The sequence below is a fragment of the Salmo salar genome, chromosome 09, assembly GCF_965601325.2.
Source record: "Salmo salar chromosome 09, fSalSal1, whole genome shotgun sequence".
Lineage (NCBI taxonomy): Eukaryota > Metazoa > Chordata > Actinopteri > Salmoniformes > Salmonidae > Salmo > Salmo salar.
The window spans coordinates 14,794,840-14,808,312 of record NC_138299.1 but is presented as its reverse complement, the minus strand read 5'-3'; the positions used below and the strand labels follow the sequence as shown (position 1 = coordinate 14,808,312).

At 48.1% G+C, this 13,473-nt stretch overlaps 1 protein-coding gene across 1 annotated transcript; it reads right to left on the bottom strand.

Annotated features, from left to right (window-relative positions):
- Nucleotides 1-283: 283 nt before the first annotated feature.
- rpap1 (RNA polymerase II associated protein 1) lies at nt 284-13,355 on the bottom strand. Its single transcript, XM_014210283.3, has 25 exons — nt 13,226-13,355; nt 12,566-12,740; nt 12,128-12,276; nt 11,936-12,028; nt 11,597-11,780; nt 11,208-11,372; nt 10,897-11,112; nt 10,205-10,320; nt 10,007-10,105; nt 9,820-9,921; nt 9,574-9,741; nt 9,305-9,484; nt 9,015-9,149; nt 8,716-8,886; nt 8,370-8,527; nt 7,407-7,577; nt 7,076-7,271; nt 5,944-6,053; nt 5,553-5,748; nt 5,182-5,319; nt 4,627-4,769; nt 1,404-2,175; nt 1,030-1,206; nt 758-814; nt 284-633 (listed from the first exon to the last, which is right to left on the bottom strand). Exons 2-25 carry the CDS (start codon nt 12,735-12,737, stop codon nt 484-486), a joined length of 4,218 nt encoding a protein of 1,405 aa, XP_014065758.1. The 5' UTR covers nt 12,738-12,740; nt 13,226-13,355; the 3' UTR covers nt 284-483.
- Between the last annotated feature and the right edge of the window lie 118 nt (nt 13,356-13,473).

Genomic DNA, 13,473 nt, shown 5'->3' with positions numbered 1-13,473 from the left:
GGTTATTCTCGGTCACGACCCACCAGAAAGATTCACAACTCAGGGAGTCCAACCAATACACAGACTCCCGATGTTGTTTCCCAAAGCTATGCCGCAGGTAGCCTAGCGGTTGAGAGCGTTGGGGTCACTGGTTCAAATCCCCGAGCCAACTAGGTGAAAAATCTGCCGATGTGCCCTTGACCAAAGCGCTTAACTCGAATTGCTCCTGTAAGTCGCTCTGGATAAGAGCGTCTGCTAAATGACTTACATGTAATAAAAGACAAATGAACTAATCCAACAGTGCTGAAGTTACATATACATACACAAAAGCATCTTTATTCAAAATACAGTCGCAGTTTTGACAGACAATTCCAGGCACCTTTACAGCATTCTCTTTATCCTTACGCACTGTTTCCAGTAAAGCCCTCTTGGACCTGGTACCCTTGGCATGACCACGGCGCTCCAAATGAGAGCCACGATCTGTCCCCCCCTTCCTCTCTGTCCTCATTCCCCCTTGCCATCGCTCATCCCCTGGGTGCCCAGAACACTCTCCAGCCTGCGTTGCCGGATGGGAGGCAGCTGGTCGTAAGTGTTGAAGCCCAGCTCAGCGTCTTTCTGGGGCAGCCTAAACAGCAGCAGGTGGCTCCTCAACACCTAGACAGGATAGGACAGATGTTAGGGGAGAGGAGGAATGGCAGGAGGATAAGAAGGCTGTGGGGAAGGAGTCAGGAGCAGTGGAGAGATGGAAGACCCTGGGGGAAGGTGAGTGAGTGTGTACCTCATCAGTCAGGTAGTGAGTCTTCCTCAGGAGGCTGCGACGGGCTGTTTCCACCTGCTGGAGAGGGGGAGACAAAAGCCTTTCAGAGGGGCGCACAAAAGAAGACTACAAAAGTGTTCCTATTCAAAGTACAGATCGATTCCAAATCACCCTGAAATTGCATAACCCCGAAGAGCAGTGGGACCTTTCTATGAACTGCAAAGCCACCCAGTTGTCATCCGTGTCGCTCAACAACACTGATCCACACCCTGGGCCTGTGACGTGCTCTGTACCTGTGACGCTGCGTCCTGGGAAAAGATGAAGGTGTTAAGGTGGGACAGAGCCACCACGTAGAGCACAGGACACCAGCACAGCCTCAGTGTCCCTGTCACTAGCGCCCGGAAGTAGAGGCGCAGCAGAGGGAGAGAGTCCTCCGGGGGTGACGTGAACCTCTCCATAGGGATGGCCAGCTAGGAGGAACACAGAGAGAGGGGCTCATTTAGCCTCTCTTTATGTCACATGTTTTAGACACATTGTCAAATGGCACAATGTTGCAGCAAGTGACAAAAGTCCAAAGACCTCCATCTACTGGCTGTCTACACAATAATGTACCCTGTGCTCTCTACCGCAACATTCAATCCAGTGTGTTAACCAGCCTCCCTCTCACCTGTTCCAGTGTTACCCCTAGGGAGCGCAGCAGGCCCACGTGCTCCCCAAACAGAGTCAGCCTCATGGTGACACTGAAGCGCCTCTGCAGAGGCAGGAGGATGACGCAGCCAAACAGGGGGTCCCCAAATGACACCGCCTCAAATTGTCCCACCAGGGCAGAATAGAGGTCATTGAAGGAGGCCAGGCCTGTAGGAGGGGAGTTGAGGTCCAGAGCCTCCAGCTGAGAGTGCCTGGTGAGCAGCCTGAAGAGAGCCCAGGTCAGCCTCTGGACAGGCCTCTCCATGAAAAGATCACTGGAGCACAGGAAGATACAAGCCAGACGGGCCAGCTTGGCTACAGGCAGCACCACCCTGAGGGCATCCTCCCTCCAGACCTCCAGCAGCAGCAGCCACTGCAGGCAGTGTGTGACCGACTGCACTGCCCCCGCAGGGAGCGACTCCACCTGCAGGCCTCCTCCATCCGGTGCACCCGCCCGCTCGTACAGGCTGACGAGTGGCAGGAAGGGCCAATCGGAGGGGAGGGAGGGTCCAGAAAGTTCTGGGAGGAGCTGGGTGTTGAGCCAGGGCGTTCGGCCCAGGTGGAAGTCCCTGGAGGAGAGGACAGAGGGCTCCATGTGGGCCAGGTGGGAGAGGTAACAGCCCCGGACAGAGGGCAGCTGGACACAGGCTTCCCTCAGCAGAGGACCCAGGGTCTGGAGGGGAGGGGAGGAGCGCTCCTGGAGCTGCAGCTCAGACATCTCTGCAGCCTCGGGCCCTCCAATCTGACCCTCTCTGGAAGACAGGGAGAATGGAATAGTTGAGCTATACAGCACTGAGTTCAAATACAATAGGGCCTTTACAAGAAGACTAATGAGGCAGGTTGGCAGTGGCATCAGAGGAATACCAGCTATAGAGCAGTGATCTAACTTAAAGTGAAAAGGTCAGGAGTTAGCTCCGGAGGCTACTATTTGGTGCAACCTCGATATAATGCGAGATGGCTTAGCATGACATAGCTTAATATCCTGTTGGAAAGGATTTATAGGCATAGTCCTCTCACTCAACAACACCGACAAAACACAAAAGAGAGATACCATGTGTTCTAAATAGCCCATCTACATAGCAGACCTGGGTTCAATAGTAGGTATATTTATTTAGTAGGTATATTTATTTTCTATCATATACTTGAGCTGGGTGAATCCAGGTCTATACATAACGCAGAAAAGTCCTATCCTGAGGAAAAAAACGGTGCACTTTATGTGGACTTGAGATCAAAGCCCTTAGCCATGACCTTTTGAAAACCTGCTTCACATTTATTTCTAAAACAAATTAGATCCAGACAATGGAAATGTAAAAACAAAACAGAATGTCAGAATTTGTTTAAAGAAGAAGAAAATGGTGCGCTTAGCAGACCAGATGCTGTGTAAACATAAACCACTCTTTTGCATATGGTGCACAATGCCCACGGGCAGCCCACCACTGCCATAAACTACATACATTTGCAATGAATCAACATTTTTTTTTTTTTCCTGTGTTGTGCCAACATTTCAAATTTGGGCATACGTTAATGCACCGCAAACCACCCTGGCTGAAGTACATTTCCTCTTTCAACAACAAGGTATCTTCTGGCCCTGCACCTCGACACAACAAATATTTCACTACATTGGAATTCCAGAGTTAAAGTTCTGTTTTATGAAACTTAATTGGAGGAGAACTCCTTTTGGGTTGGCAATTCTGCTGCGATTAGAGACCACCATGTATGTACAGTGAGGGAAAAAAGTATTTGATCCCCTGCTGATTTTGTACGTTTGCCCACTGACAAAGAAATGATCAGTCTATAATTTTAATGGTAGGTTTATTTGAACAGTGAGAGACAGAATAACAACAAAAAAATCCAGAAAAACGCATGTCAAAAATGTTATAAATTGATTAGCATTTTAATGAGGGAAATAAGTATTTGACCCCTCTGCAAAACATGACTTAGTACTTGGTGGCAAAACCCTTGTGGGCAATCACAGAGGTCAGACGTTTCTTGTAGTTGGCCACCAGGTTTGCACACATCTCAGGAGGGATTTTGTCCCACTCCTCTTTGCAGATCTTCTCCAAGTCATTAAGGTTTCGAGGCTGACGTTTGGCAACTCGAACCTTCAACTCCCTCCACAGATTTTCTATAGGATTAAGGTCTGGAGACTGGCTAAGCCACTCCAGGACCTTAATGTGCTTCTTCTTGAGCCACTCCTTTGTTGCCTTGGCCGTGTGTTTTGGGTCATTGTCATGCTGGAATACCCATCCACGACCCATTTTCAATGCCCTGGCTGAGGGAAGGAGGTTCTCACCCAAGATTTGACGGTACATGTCCCCGTCCATCGTCCCTTTGATGCGGTGAGGTTGTCCTGTCCCCTTAGCAGAAAAACACCCCCAAAGCATAATGTTTCCACCTCCATGTTTGACGGAGGGGATGGTGTTCTTGGGGTCATAGGCAGCATTCCTCCTCCTCCAAACACGGCGAGTTGAGGCCAAAGAGCTCCATTTTGGTCTCATCTGACCACAACACTTTTACCCAGTTGTCCTCTGAATCATTCAGATGTTCATTGGCAAACTTCAGACGGGCATGTATATGTGCTTTCTTGAGCAGGGGGACCTTGCGGGCACTGCAGGATTTCAGTCCTTCACGGCGTAGTGTGTTACCAATTGTTTTCTTGGTGACTAAGGTCCCAGCTGCCTTGAGATCATTGACAGGATCCTCCCGTGTAGTTCTGGGCTGATTCCTCACCATTCTCATGATCATTGCAACTCCACGAGGTGAGATCATGCATTGAGCCCCAGGCCGAGGGAGATTGACAGTTCTTTTGTGTTTCTTCCATTTGCGAATAATCGCACCAACTGTTGTCACCTTCTCACCAAGCTGCTTGGCGATGGTCTTGTAGCCCATTCCAGCCTTGTGTAGGTCTACAATCTTGTCCCTGACATCCTTGGAGAGCTCTTTGGTCTTGGCCATGGTGGAGAGTTTGGAATCTGATTGATTGATTGCTTCTGTGGACAGTTGTCTTTTATACAGGTAACAAGCTGAGATTAGGAGCACTCCCTTTAAGAGTATATCATGTCTGTATGAAATGTGATATTGCTTGAAAAAAGGAATTATAAAAGAAGCTTCATTGCCTCTAGGAAGACTTCTACCTCTAGTCTAATGGCTTCGAAACCTATGACATATTGAATAATGGAGACAGTATAACTAAAAAGACTCACGGTATGAAGTCTTTGTTGAAGACCATGGTGGCCATGAGTTCATGGGCCAGGTATTCACTGCCAGGTAATAGCCAGGGAAGCATTACCAGAGACACGTGGTGAAACAGGGCAGCATGCTTGGCCACCTCTGGGTCAGTTGGAACCTGGAAGCATCGAGTACAAAACGGTAACTCATCCAAAATGTCCAAATCACACAAAGATGATCATGGCAAACTATCTGTATCTGAAATATTTAACGGAGGAACTTGTCAAGTGACAACCAACGGAGACATCAGATGCATAAACACGTACATATGCACCTCTTAACAGAATCACTGGTCTGAGATACAAAGTGACTCAATGACAACACAAGATGAGCCTACTGGGCGATGATAAACAGCATGACCCTGAATGACTATATGGGTACCAGTCTGTTTGGCTAACATTCCACTCCTTGTTGTCCGGGTCAAATGCCAAAGGTGATGTTTAGCATGGCAGGAGTGGAATGATAGCTAAACAGACTGGTACCCAGACTAGCCTAAGACTGAGTGATGGAAGTTGGGCTCTATACAATACCAGTCTACAGGCCAGCCTCAGCAGCAGGTAGAGCAGGTGGTGTTCATGACGAAGGACCCAGTGAGACAGGGTGGGCTTGGCTTGGCCACAGCCACGCAGGTATCCTAGCACAGCCTCAATGAGTAGGAGGGACCTGAACTGAATCGAGAGAGAGAACATAGGAGAGAGATTAGTCCTAGGCCCACTAGCCCACTGTAAGGTAAGAAGACAAAGACATGAATGTGAATTGTTTGTTACACATCTCAAAATCAACCACTAGATGGTGGCAGATATTCATTCCGTTCCACGCAGAACCACACCAACACTTGTGGTTCACACCGGACAGATAAAAGTCACATTTAGAGAGTAACTACAGCTTCATAAGGACGTACTTTGCGGACCAGGCCTCTGTGGATGCTGGTGAGGGTGTCCAGGAGGTAGCACAGGGAGGTAATGAGGGGGAAGGGGGAGTTGGGTCCAGGCACACCCCCAGAAGACGTCCACCCGGCGCAGTGCAGACCAGGCAGACTGGGGATGGTCTCAGGGCCGGGGCAGCAGGACTGAGGGTTACACACTGCCGAACTACACCTGGGAACACAACACAGATAGATCACAACAGAGAGACTATACACTCCCAGAGTATCATCCTACAGCACTGGATCAGGGGCTAGACAGAAAAAGCCCAACCACACAGAAAGAGCAACATCCCCTCCATTAAGCTCCGCAGTAAGGGAGTAAATCACCATAGATGTAGCTCTATGCTTCTAAGTAGATGGGACTCACTTGAGGTTGTTAATCAGGCTGTGAACAGCCTCATGGGACAGCAGAGGGAGAAGAACCTCTGAGGTCAGCATCTCCAGCTCCTGCAGACACTCCACTGGATTGAACGAGCTCTGAAAGGGTTGGCACACCAGATTAGTGAAGATAAGTAAAAGCAATGATTTTGCCAATGATTTTCTCTATTTTTGCTGTAGACTTGCTTGTGTGTTTTGGATCATTGTCTTGCTGCATGACCCAGCTTCGCTTCAGCTCATGGATGGATGGGCTGACATTCCCTGATACATAGCAGTTTCTTTAATGATGGCAAGTCGTCCAAGTCCTGAGGCAGCAAAGTATTTTTGACCGTTGGTATGAGGTTCTTACTGTGGAATGAAGTGTTTGGTTTTCGACAGACAACCGGACCCACGTCGTCCAAAAAGTAGACTTAAGTTTGCCAAAATGCACCTTTCTGTTCTGTATCAGAGAATTTTAAAAGGGGAATGTCAGGCCATCCATCCGTGTGCTGAAGCACAGCTGGGTCATGCAGCAAGACAATAATCTAAAACAAACAAGCATGTCTATATCAGAATGGCTGAAAAGCAAGACATTGCACGTTTTTGAATGGCCTAGTCAAAGTCCAGACCTAAATCCGATTGAGATGTGGCAGGACCTGAAACGAGCAGTTCATGCTTGAAAGCCTACAAATGTTTCCAAGTTAAAGCAGTTCTGCATGGAAGAGATGGACCAAATTCCTCCACAGCGATGTGAGAGACTGATAGACAACTACAGGAAGCGTTTGGTTGCAGTAATTGCAGCTCAAGGTGGGACAACCTGTTATTGAGTGTAAGGGGACAATTACTTTCTCACAAGGGGAATTGGGTGTTGCAAAACTTTGTTTATTAAATAAATGAAATGAGTATCAAATTCTGTTATTTGTTCACTCAGGTTCCCTTTAATATTAGGTTTTGGTTGAAGATCTGAAAACAGAACATCAGAAAGGGGGCAAATATTTTATCACAGCACTGTAGTGGAAGCCTATTTCCAATCTGTACTGATGAAGGACGACGAGGACAGGCAGTTAGGACTATTTAGATACAATTCTGGTCTGATCTTTTAATTCCCTTGTTGAGTACTGCGATAGTTTTTATACAGTCACCTGGATGGAGAGCTGGAAGTAGAAGGCCCCCATGTAGACAAGGTAGGCCGGCACCAGTCTCAGGGTGCTCTCCCTCTGGACTGGCTCCCCTAGGGTTCTCACACAGCCCTTCAGCAGCCCCAGCACTGTGGGCTGCAGACCTGTCACATGACCCCACGTCACCAGGGGTGGGGGAGGACACTCGGCCCCCTGGGAACTGTAGTGAAAGAGGTTTGGCACTGTTGAATCCAATGGCTATCAATAGAAAGCAGCACATCATGGAGTCACATGAAACACGTCAAAGCTGCAGGAGTGAACATAGTTAGTAGTAGAGATCCAGAGTGTGTGTTACCTGACCAGGCCAGCCTGCAGCTCCTGATGGCAGCCAGCGGTGTGTGTGACTTGTGTGAGCAGAGTGAGGAGGGCCTGGAGCCTGTGGAGCTCCAGGGGCAACAGGGGGTCTGAGGGGCGCCAGGGCCGGTGGGCAGACTGCAACACTCTCACCAGGATGGGGTACAGGTCCCTGGTAATGGTAGAGGGAAGAAGATGTTCTGCTGTGCTAGTCACCCTGAGGGACAGACTTGTTTTTGACGCAGCTTTTCCTGCCATGTATAATCTAACACCAAGCGATTTATACCCATCTGATCTAGGTTGTCTGTGGTATTAAGCAATACCTTTGAACATGAAATTAGGAGGAATACTATTTTATTTAACACAGCGTGTCCAGATGGCTTATTACAGCCCCACCATCCCCCAGGAGCCTAGAGATAGACACTGAGTGTACAAAACATTAGGAACACTTGCTCTATCCATGACATAGACTGACCAGGTGAAAGCTATGAACCTTTATCGATGTCACTTGTTAAATCCACTTCAATCAGTGTAGATGAAGGGGAGGAGACAGGTCAAAGAATGATGTTTAAGCCTTTAGACATGGATTGTGTATGTGTGCCATTCAGAGGGTGAATGGGCAAGACAAAATGTGTCAGTACGTTTGAACAGGGTATGGTAGTAGGTGCCAGGCGCACCGGCACCGGTGGAGAACTGCAACGCTGCTGTTTTTTTCACGTTCCAACAGTTTCCTGTGTGTATCAAGAATGGTCCACCACTCAAAAGGACAGCCAGCCAACTTGACACAACTGTGGGAAGCATTGGAGTAAACTTTGGCCAGCATCCCTGTGAAACGCTTTCGACACCCTGAGTTCATGCCCTGATGAATTGAGGCTGTTCTGAGGGGGTGCAACTCAATATTGGGAAGGTGTTCCTAATGTTTTGTACACTCAGTGTAGGTGATGCTTGAAGACCAGTGACTCACGTGTACAGGTTACAGGCCTGTCCGTAGCTGGCTGCAATGGCCCACAGCCGGTAGGCCTCAGTGCTGACCCTCAAGGCCTCCTCTGGCTCCAGCAGCAGCTCGCTGGGCTCTGGGGCAAGCAGACGAGACAGACGCTCCCGCGCACCTAGAGAGTTCAGCTGGGGAACACAGTCAGGGTGACTTCATTCTGCTAGTCTATTAGACAAGATCATATATCACATCAAGATCATAAAACACTTATGCATCACTCCATCATATTGAAGTTACCCAACAGAAGAAGGCTAAGTGTAGCATTACTACATGAGGTAAGCTGGCAGTTGGGTTTGAAAACTCTCTCTAAACTTACCAGCCTGGCACAGGCGTGCCTGCCAGTGGTGGCCAGGACGCGTAGCAGCTTCATGGCATTGGCCACGGGCAGTCCGTATGCAGACTGGGGCGTGGGTGAGGCGGGCACTGTCCAGGAGCAGGGCAGGAACTCTGACATAACAGTCTCCATCAGACGAGGGCAGTCCAAGACCTGCAGTGACAGTCCAGATAGTAGTCATACTACAAATGTTAACTCATGTCAAGAGGCTTATTGCTAATAAAACCAGAGAGCGGCAGAGATATGCCAGAGGGAATTGTGGGCAGTATAGTTGATGTTACCTGAGTGGCTGCAGAGGAGGAGTGTCTGGCGATTCGGATCAGGACTCCCAGCACGTCCTGGACCACCCTGGGTGACGGGCGGATCACCTCGAGGATGTAGCGGAGCCTAGGAAGCAGCTTCATCCTCAGTAAACCCTGAGACAGAGAACCAACACAGCCGACAGCTTTACACAATGCATTTATCCCTAGCACTACTCCACAGGGTGGAGAGACATTGAGGTGCACAGAGCGAGCGATAGTGGAAAGATAAAGGAGTGTTGGGATGATTAATCAGTCTGCTCTCTAGTCACCTTAACGACATCCTTCCTGGCCACGTCATGATCAGTCTTCTTCTCTTCCTTCTCTTGAGCCGTCTCTCTCATGACCTCGGGCAGCCCCTCGTCTTCCTCATCCTCCTCTTCCTGAGCAGTGGGCAGTAGAGGAAAAGAGGCCAGCCCACGGAACCATGAGAGAGTGCTGTCCAGACAATCCTGAAACAAGACAGGGACAAAGATTTTAAAAAATGTTTTACCATGGTACACTCTAGTGGTGATGATACAAAGTACGCAAGGTCTCTTACTTCGTCGTCTGAGGAAACCAGGAGGGCTCGGAGTGCGTGCACGGCGGCGGACATCACTCCCTCCACATTATCGTCCAGTGAGAAGCGCAGCAGGAAGAGAAGGCCAGCATCCAGCAGAGTGGACACCACACTGCCCCTGAGAGCGGCTGCAAACTCGCCAGCCCGCGCCTACAGGAACACCGATCTCCAATGTTAAAGCAGATTCAACTGTCTTTTGATGTGAACGAACTGATTGACAGGCAGTACCTTGGTGAGGATGTGGGCCAGAGTGTTGAGTGCCAGGCTCCGCTGCTGGATCACCTGACTACGAGAGAGAAGGAAGAGCTCCTGCAGGGAGTAACCAGCCAGCTGAGGGAGACAGAGAGAAGACATCAACAGGCATATTCTCTGGAAAAACTACCAGGAGATGTGTATGTTAGTGCACTATGCTGACCTCAGGCTCCTCTCCGTGGTGGTGAAGACCAAGGTGGGTGGGCAGGTCCTCTGTAGGCGGGATCAGGGTTCCGGCAAAGTCAAAGCGAGCCTGCATGGCCTGTCAGCACAGAGACACAGTGAGAGTCACTAGATGAGACACACACACAAGCTCCTCGCATCTCTTGACAAAGTGTTCCGTGTAAACAGTAGTTAGCACCTGCTTGGTTCCTTTCCGTCTGGGGGCAGGCAGGTCCCTGATCCATTCCAGCTTCTCTGGCTCCAGCTTGTCCATGTGCACCCACTCCTTCTGAGGCTTGACTGGCAGGTCCTCCTCTGGAGAGATACATGGTGGTAATGCATCATTACTACGATATTTAGCACTATTTTGTAAAGCACGTCATGGGCTAAATATCCAAAATGATCTAGATCTGAATCGAATCCATGTTTTGGGGTAACTCGAATGCATCTAGAGTTACACTAGCACCTCAGTAGTACATTTCTCTCCTATCAGTGTAATGGATAATAAAAGCTTGTAATGCTGGCATTGCGGTCTGAAAACAATCCAAAATACTGTAGGCACACACTGTGGTCCAGAAACGGACAATCATTCTTCCTCTATGTACAGTATGTCTTGGGCTTTCCCCCATGATCTCCATTACACAAAGTGAATCTGAATTTGGCCGGCTTCCTTCTAATCAGGCAGATTTAAATCAGTGTTCAGCCCTGGTATTCTAGTCACGGAGCTCCAAATCGTCTTTTCTCTGCAATACGAAATGACTTGTGCAATTAGTTGAAAGGAGAGGGGAAACAGTTGGCAGACATCCAGGTGTGCTAGGACTGACAGTGCAGAGTCAGGCTCTCTCGCTAATTCGTAATGGAGTTACAGCACATTTCTAAAATGTCTTCTACCTTTCATTGGCGGTTGGGGGGTTGGTTCTTCCTCATCTTCCTCTCTCTCCATCTCTACCTCCAGAGGATTCTGCTCTGGCTTCTTGGCGCCTATCATGACGGTTTCTTGTAGACGCTGTTCCCTGCGTCTCTCATCCTGGGAGTTGGAAGGCTGTGGGGCAGAGGCTAGGGCTCCCTGTGCCTTACGAGACCTCACAAAGTCAACAAGTCTGGGATCTGAGAGGTACACAATATGATTGAAGGTTTAAAAGGCTCACATCATAGCCTTACCAAACAGAGCACACAATCCTCAAATAGCAACATGTGCCTACCTAGCTGACCCAGCAGCCTTTTCTGCTCCTCCAGGATTTCGCCCTTAGACATGGCCTGTAGTTTGCCCTGGTTCTCCTGATGGATCTTCAGTGTTTCTACTGTACTGTCTGACCCACCAAGCCCCTGGCCAGACACCAGCCTGGGGCCAGCCATTGCACTGAATCCTGGGAGAAAAAGAGAGACATGAGCAAGTTTTCCCAACTGAACAGTTTAGTACTGGCTGGCTTGTCTTGCAAGTGGGACAGTACAAAAACAAACAGGACATCCCATTCAGTGCAAGCCAAGTTGGGCCTTCAGAGTAGACATCAAAGTACGAATTATTGTCTGCCAGGAATACATTCTTTCCTTTCAACTTTATGAAATTAATTACTGGAACTCTGGTACTTACTGTCAAGTCTAGAGGGAGGTTGATCCATCTCCATGGTGGACTCTGGAGAGAGGTTCAGCACCTTGGGTCCAGATGTTTGACCCCTGGATTCTGGTGCAAAGTATAAAGGGGTCTTTCCCTCTTTTAGTCTCTGTGCTGCAATCTGTCGGGCAAAAATGCTCCTCTTTTCACCAGCAGCTGGAACCTAGTGAAACATAACATAGTTTAGAGGAATAGTTTGTGTGTGTATCCATAACTTGTGAAGCACCATTCTGGATTAATTGTACCACATATAGTATGAAGTAAATTCTGTAGTAATTAATTGATCCTCATAACAAAACTGAGCAATTGAGCTCCTACCATGCTCTCCATCTCAGGCCGGTGTAATACTTTAGGAAAAGCAAGGTCTGTGAATGCTGGTAAGGACACTGGTGTAGTGCTAGTGTCCCTTTCCTAAGGGAAGAGAAGCGAGAGTGTAGTTGTTGTTGAGACACAAACATAACTGTGTGTAGCTCTGCTGAGCAGGAGATAGATGGCGAGAGTATCACTCACAATGATCTTGGAGAGAACAGCACTGATGTGCGTGTCATGTCTGTCCAACCTCTCCTCTGGGTCCTCATCCTCGAAGCGAACACGCTCGACTTTGAGGCGAGACTTTTTGGAAGGTGCAGGAGTCAGAGTGGGGAGCTCATCTGGAAGATCTAAAGAAAGAGATGCACAGCATCATATTATTAACAATCAGAAAACCTAAAGTTGTGTTTGACCTCCCCGCTACACACAATCAACTATCTTACAAAAAGGTGCATGATAGACTGTTACTATGGCTGCGTTTACAGAGACAGCCCAATTCTGATATTTTTTTGTTGACCAATCAGACCAACTCTGAAAAAGATCTGATGTAAAAATATCTTATGTGATTGGTCAAAAGACCAACTAGTGGAAAAAAGTTCAGCGATGGGCTGGCTGCCTGTGTAAACACAGCCTATGAACCTTGGATTGTGACCACATCTCTCTGGTCTCCTTGAGCCCCCTCGGAGTCTCCTGATCTCTTGTCCGGCCGTCGGACCACATTGACAGTGGACGGGGTCCCCGAGGCAAGAAACCTCTCCTGCTCTTGTAGGAGGTCAGCCTCCGAGTCAGTGGGCTTGGGACGCCGTATCATCCCCTTACAGATAAAGGAACATCTTAGACAGAAGGATTTGACTATCTGTAAACATGAGGTATCACACAATACGGTGTATGGCTATTTATTACTTTGTTTAAGTACAGGGCTGTGATAATATAATATTACCACATCAGAAAATAACCTTTTAACTAAGCTTTCAACCAATCACATTCTCCTCGTCTCTCACCTAATGTTACACCATATCATGTCAACACCTCTCCTGCAGTTTGAATGTTAACTAGCTTTGCTAGATGTTCAAGAACATTGTAATTTACAGGCACTGACCCAGCAGCTAATAAGCAGAGATAGTGCCTTGAAAACCTAGCTAATAGTGATCATGACATGTTCATGATCGCAAAGTGCTTAGCTAGCTAGCTAGCCAAAGTAGCTTGCTGGCTAGCTACAGCCGGAGCATTTCCTGCTTTATTATATGGGACCGTTGCAATGCCATACATTTAAAAACGACATGTATTTATTGAATTCACCTTCAGTAAGATATCCTCTGGGTTATAATTCACAGAAAAATGTACACAACGTGAGTGCAAAACTCAAAAACATCCACTAACAAGGGGGCGGTTACTTCCTGTGAAAGTTTTTTTTCTTTTTTTACTTCCTGTGAAAGTGTGACGCCCACAAATCCGACTTCAAAATAAAAGTAATTAGAAAGTCCACCACAAATGCACTAGAATGTAGTAATAACGCAGCTAGAACAATGAGACAGATTTTTCACCGG

Excerpts from the sequence above, each read along its gene's own strand:
- rpap1 (XM_014210283.3), bottom strand. The coding sequence starts at position 12,737 with ATGATACGGCGTCCCAAGCCCACTGACTCGGAGGCTGACCTCCTACAA. Across the intron at positions 11,113-11,207 it reads AAGGCTGCTGGGTCAGCTAG|ATCCCAGACTTGTTGACTTT; the intron begins GTAGGCACATGT and ends TGTACCTCTCAG. Across the intron at positions 2,176-4,626 it reads TTCAACAAAGACTTCATACC|AGAGGGTCAGATTGGAGGGC; the intron begins GTGAGTCTTTTT and ends CCTGTCTTCCAG.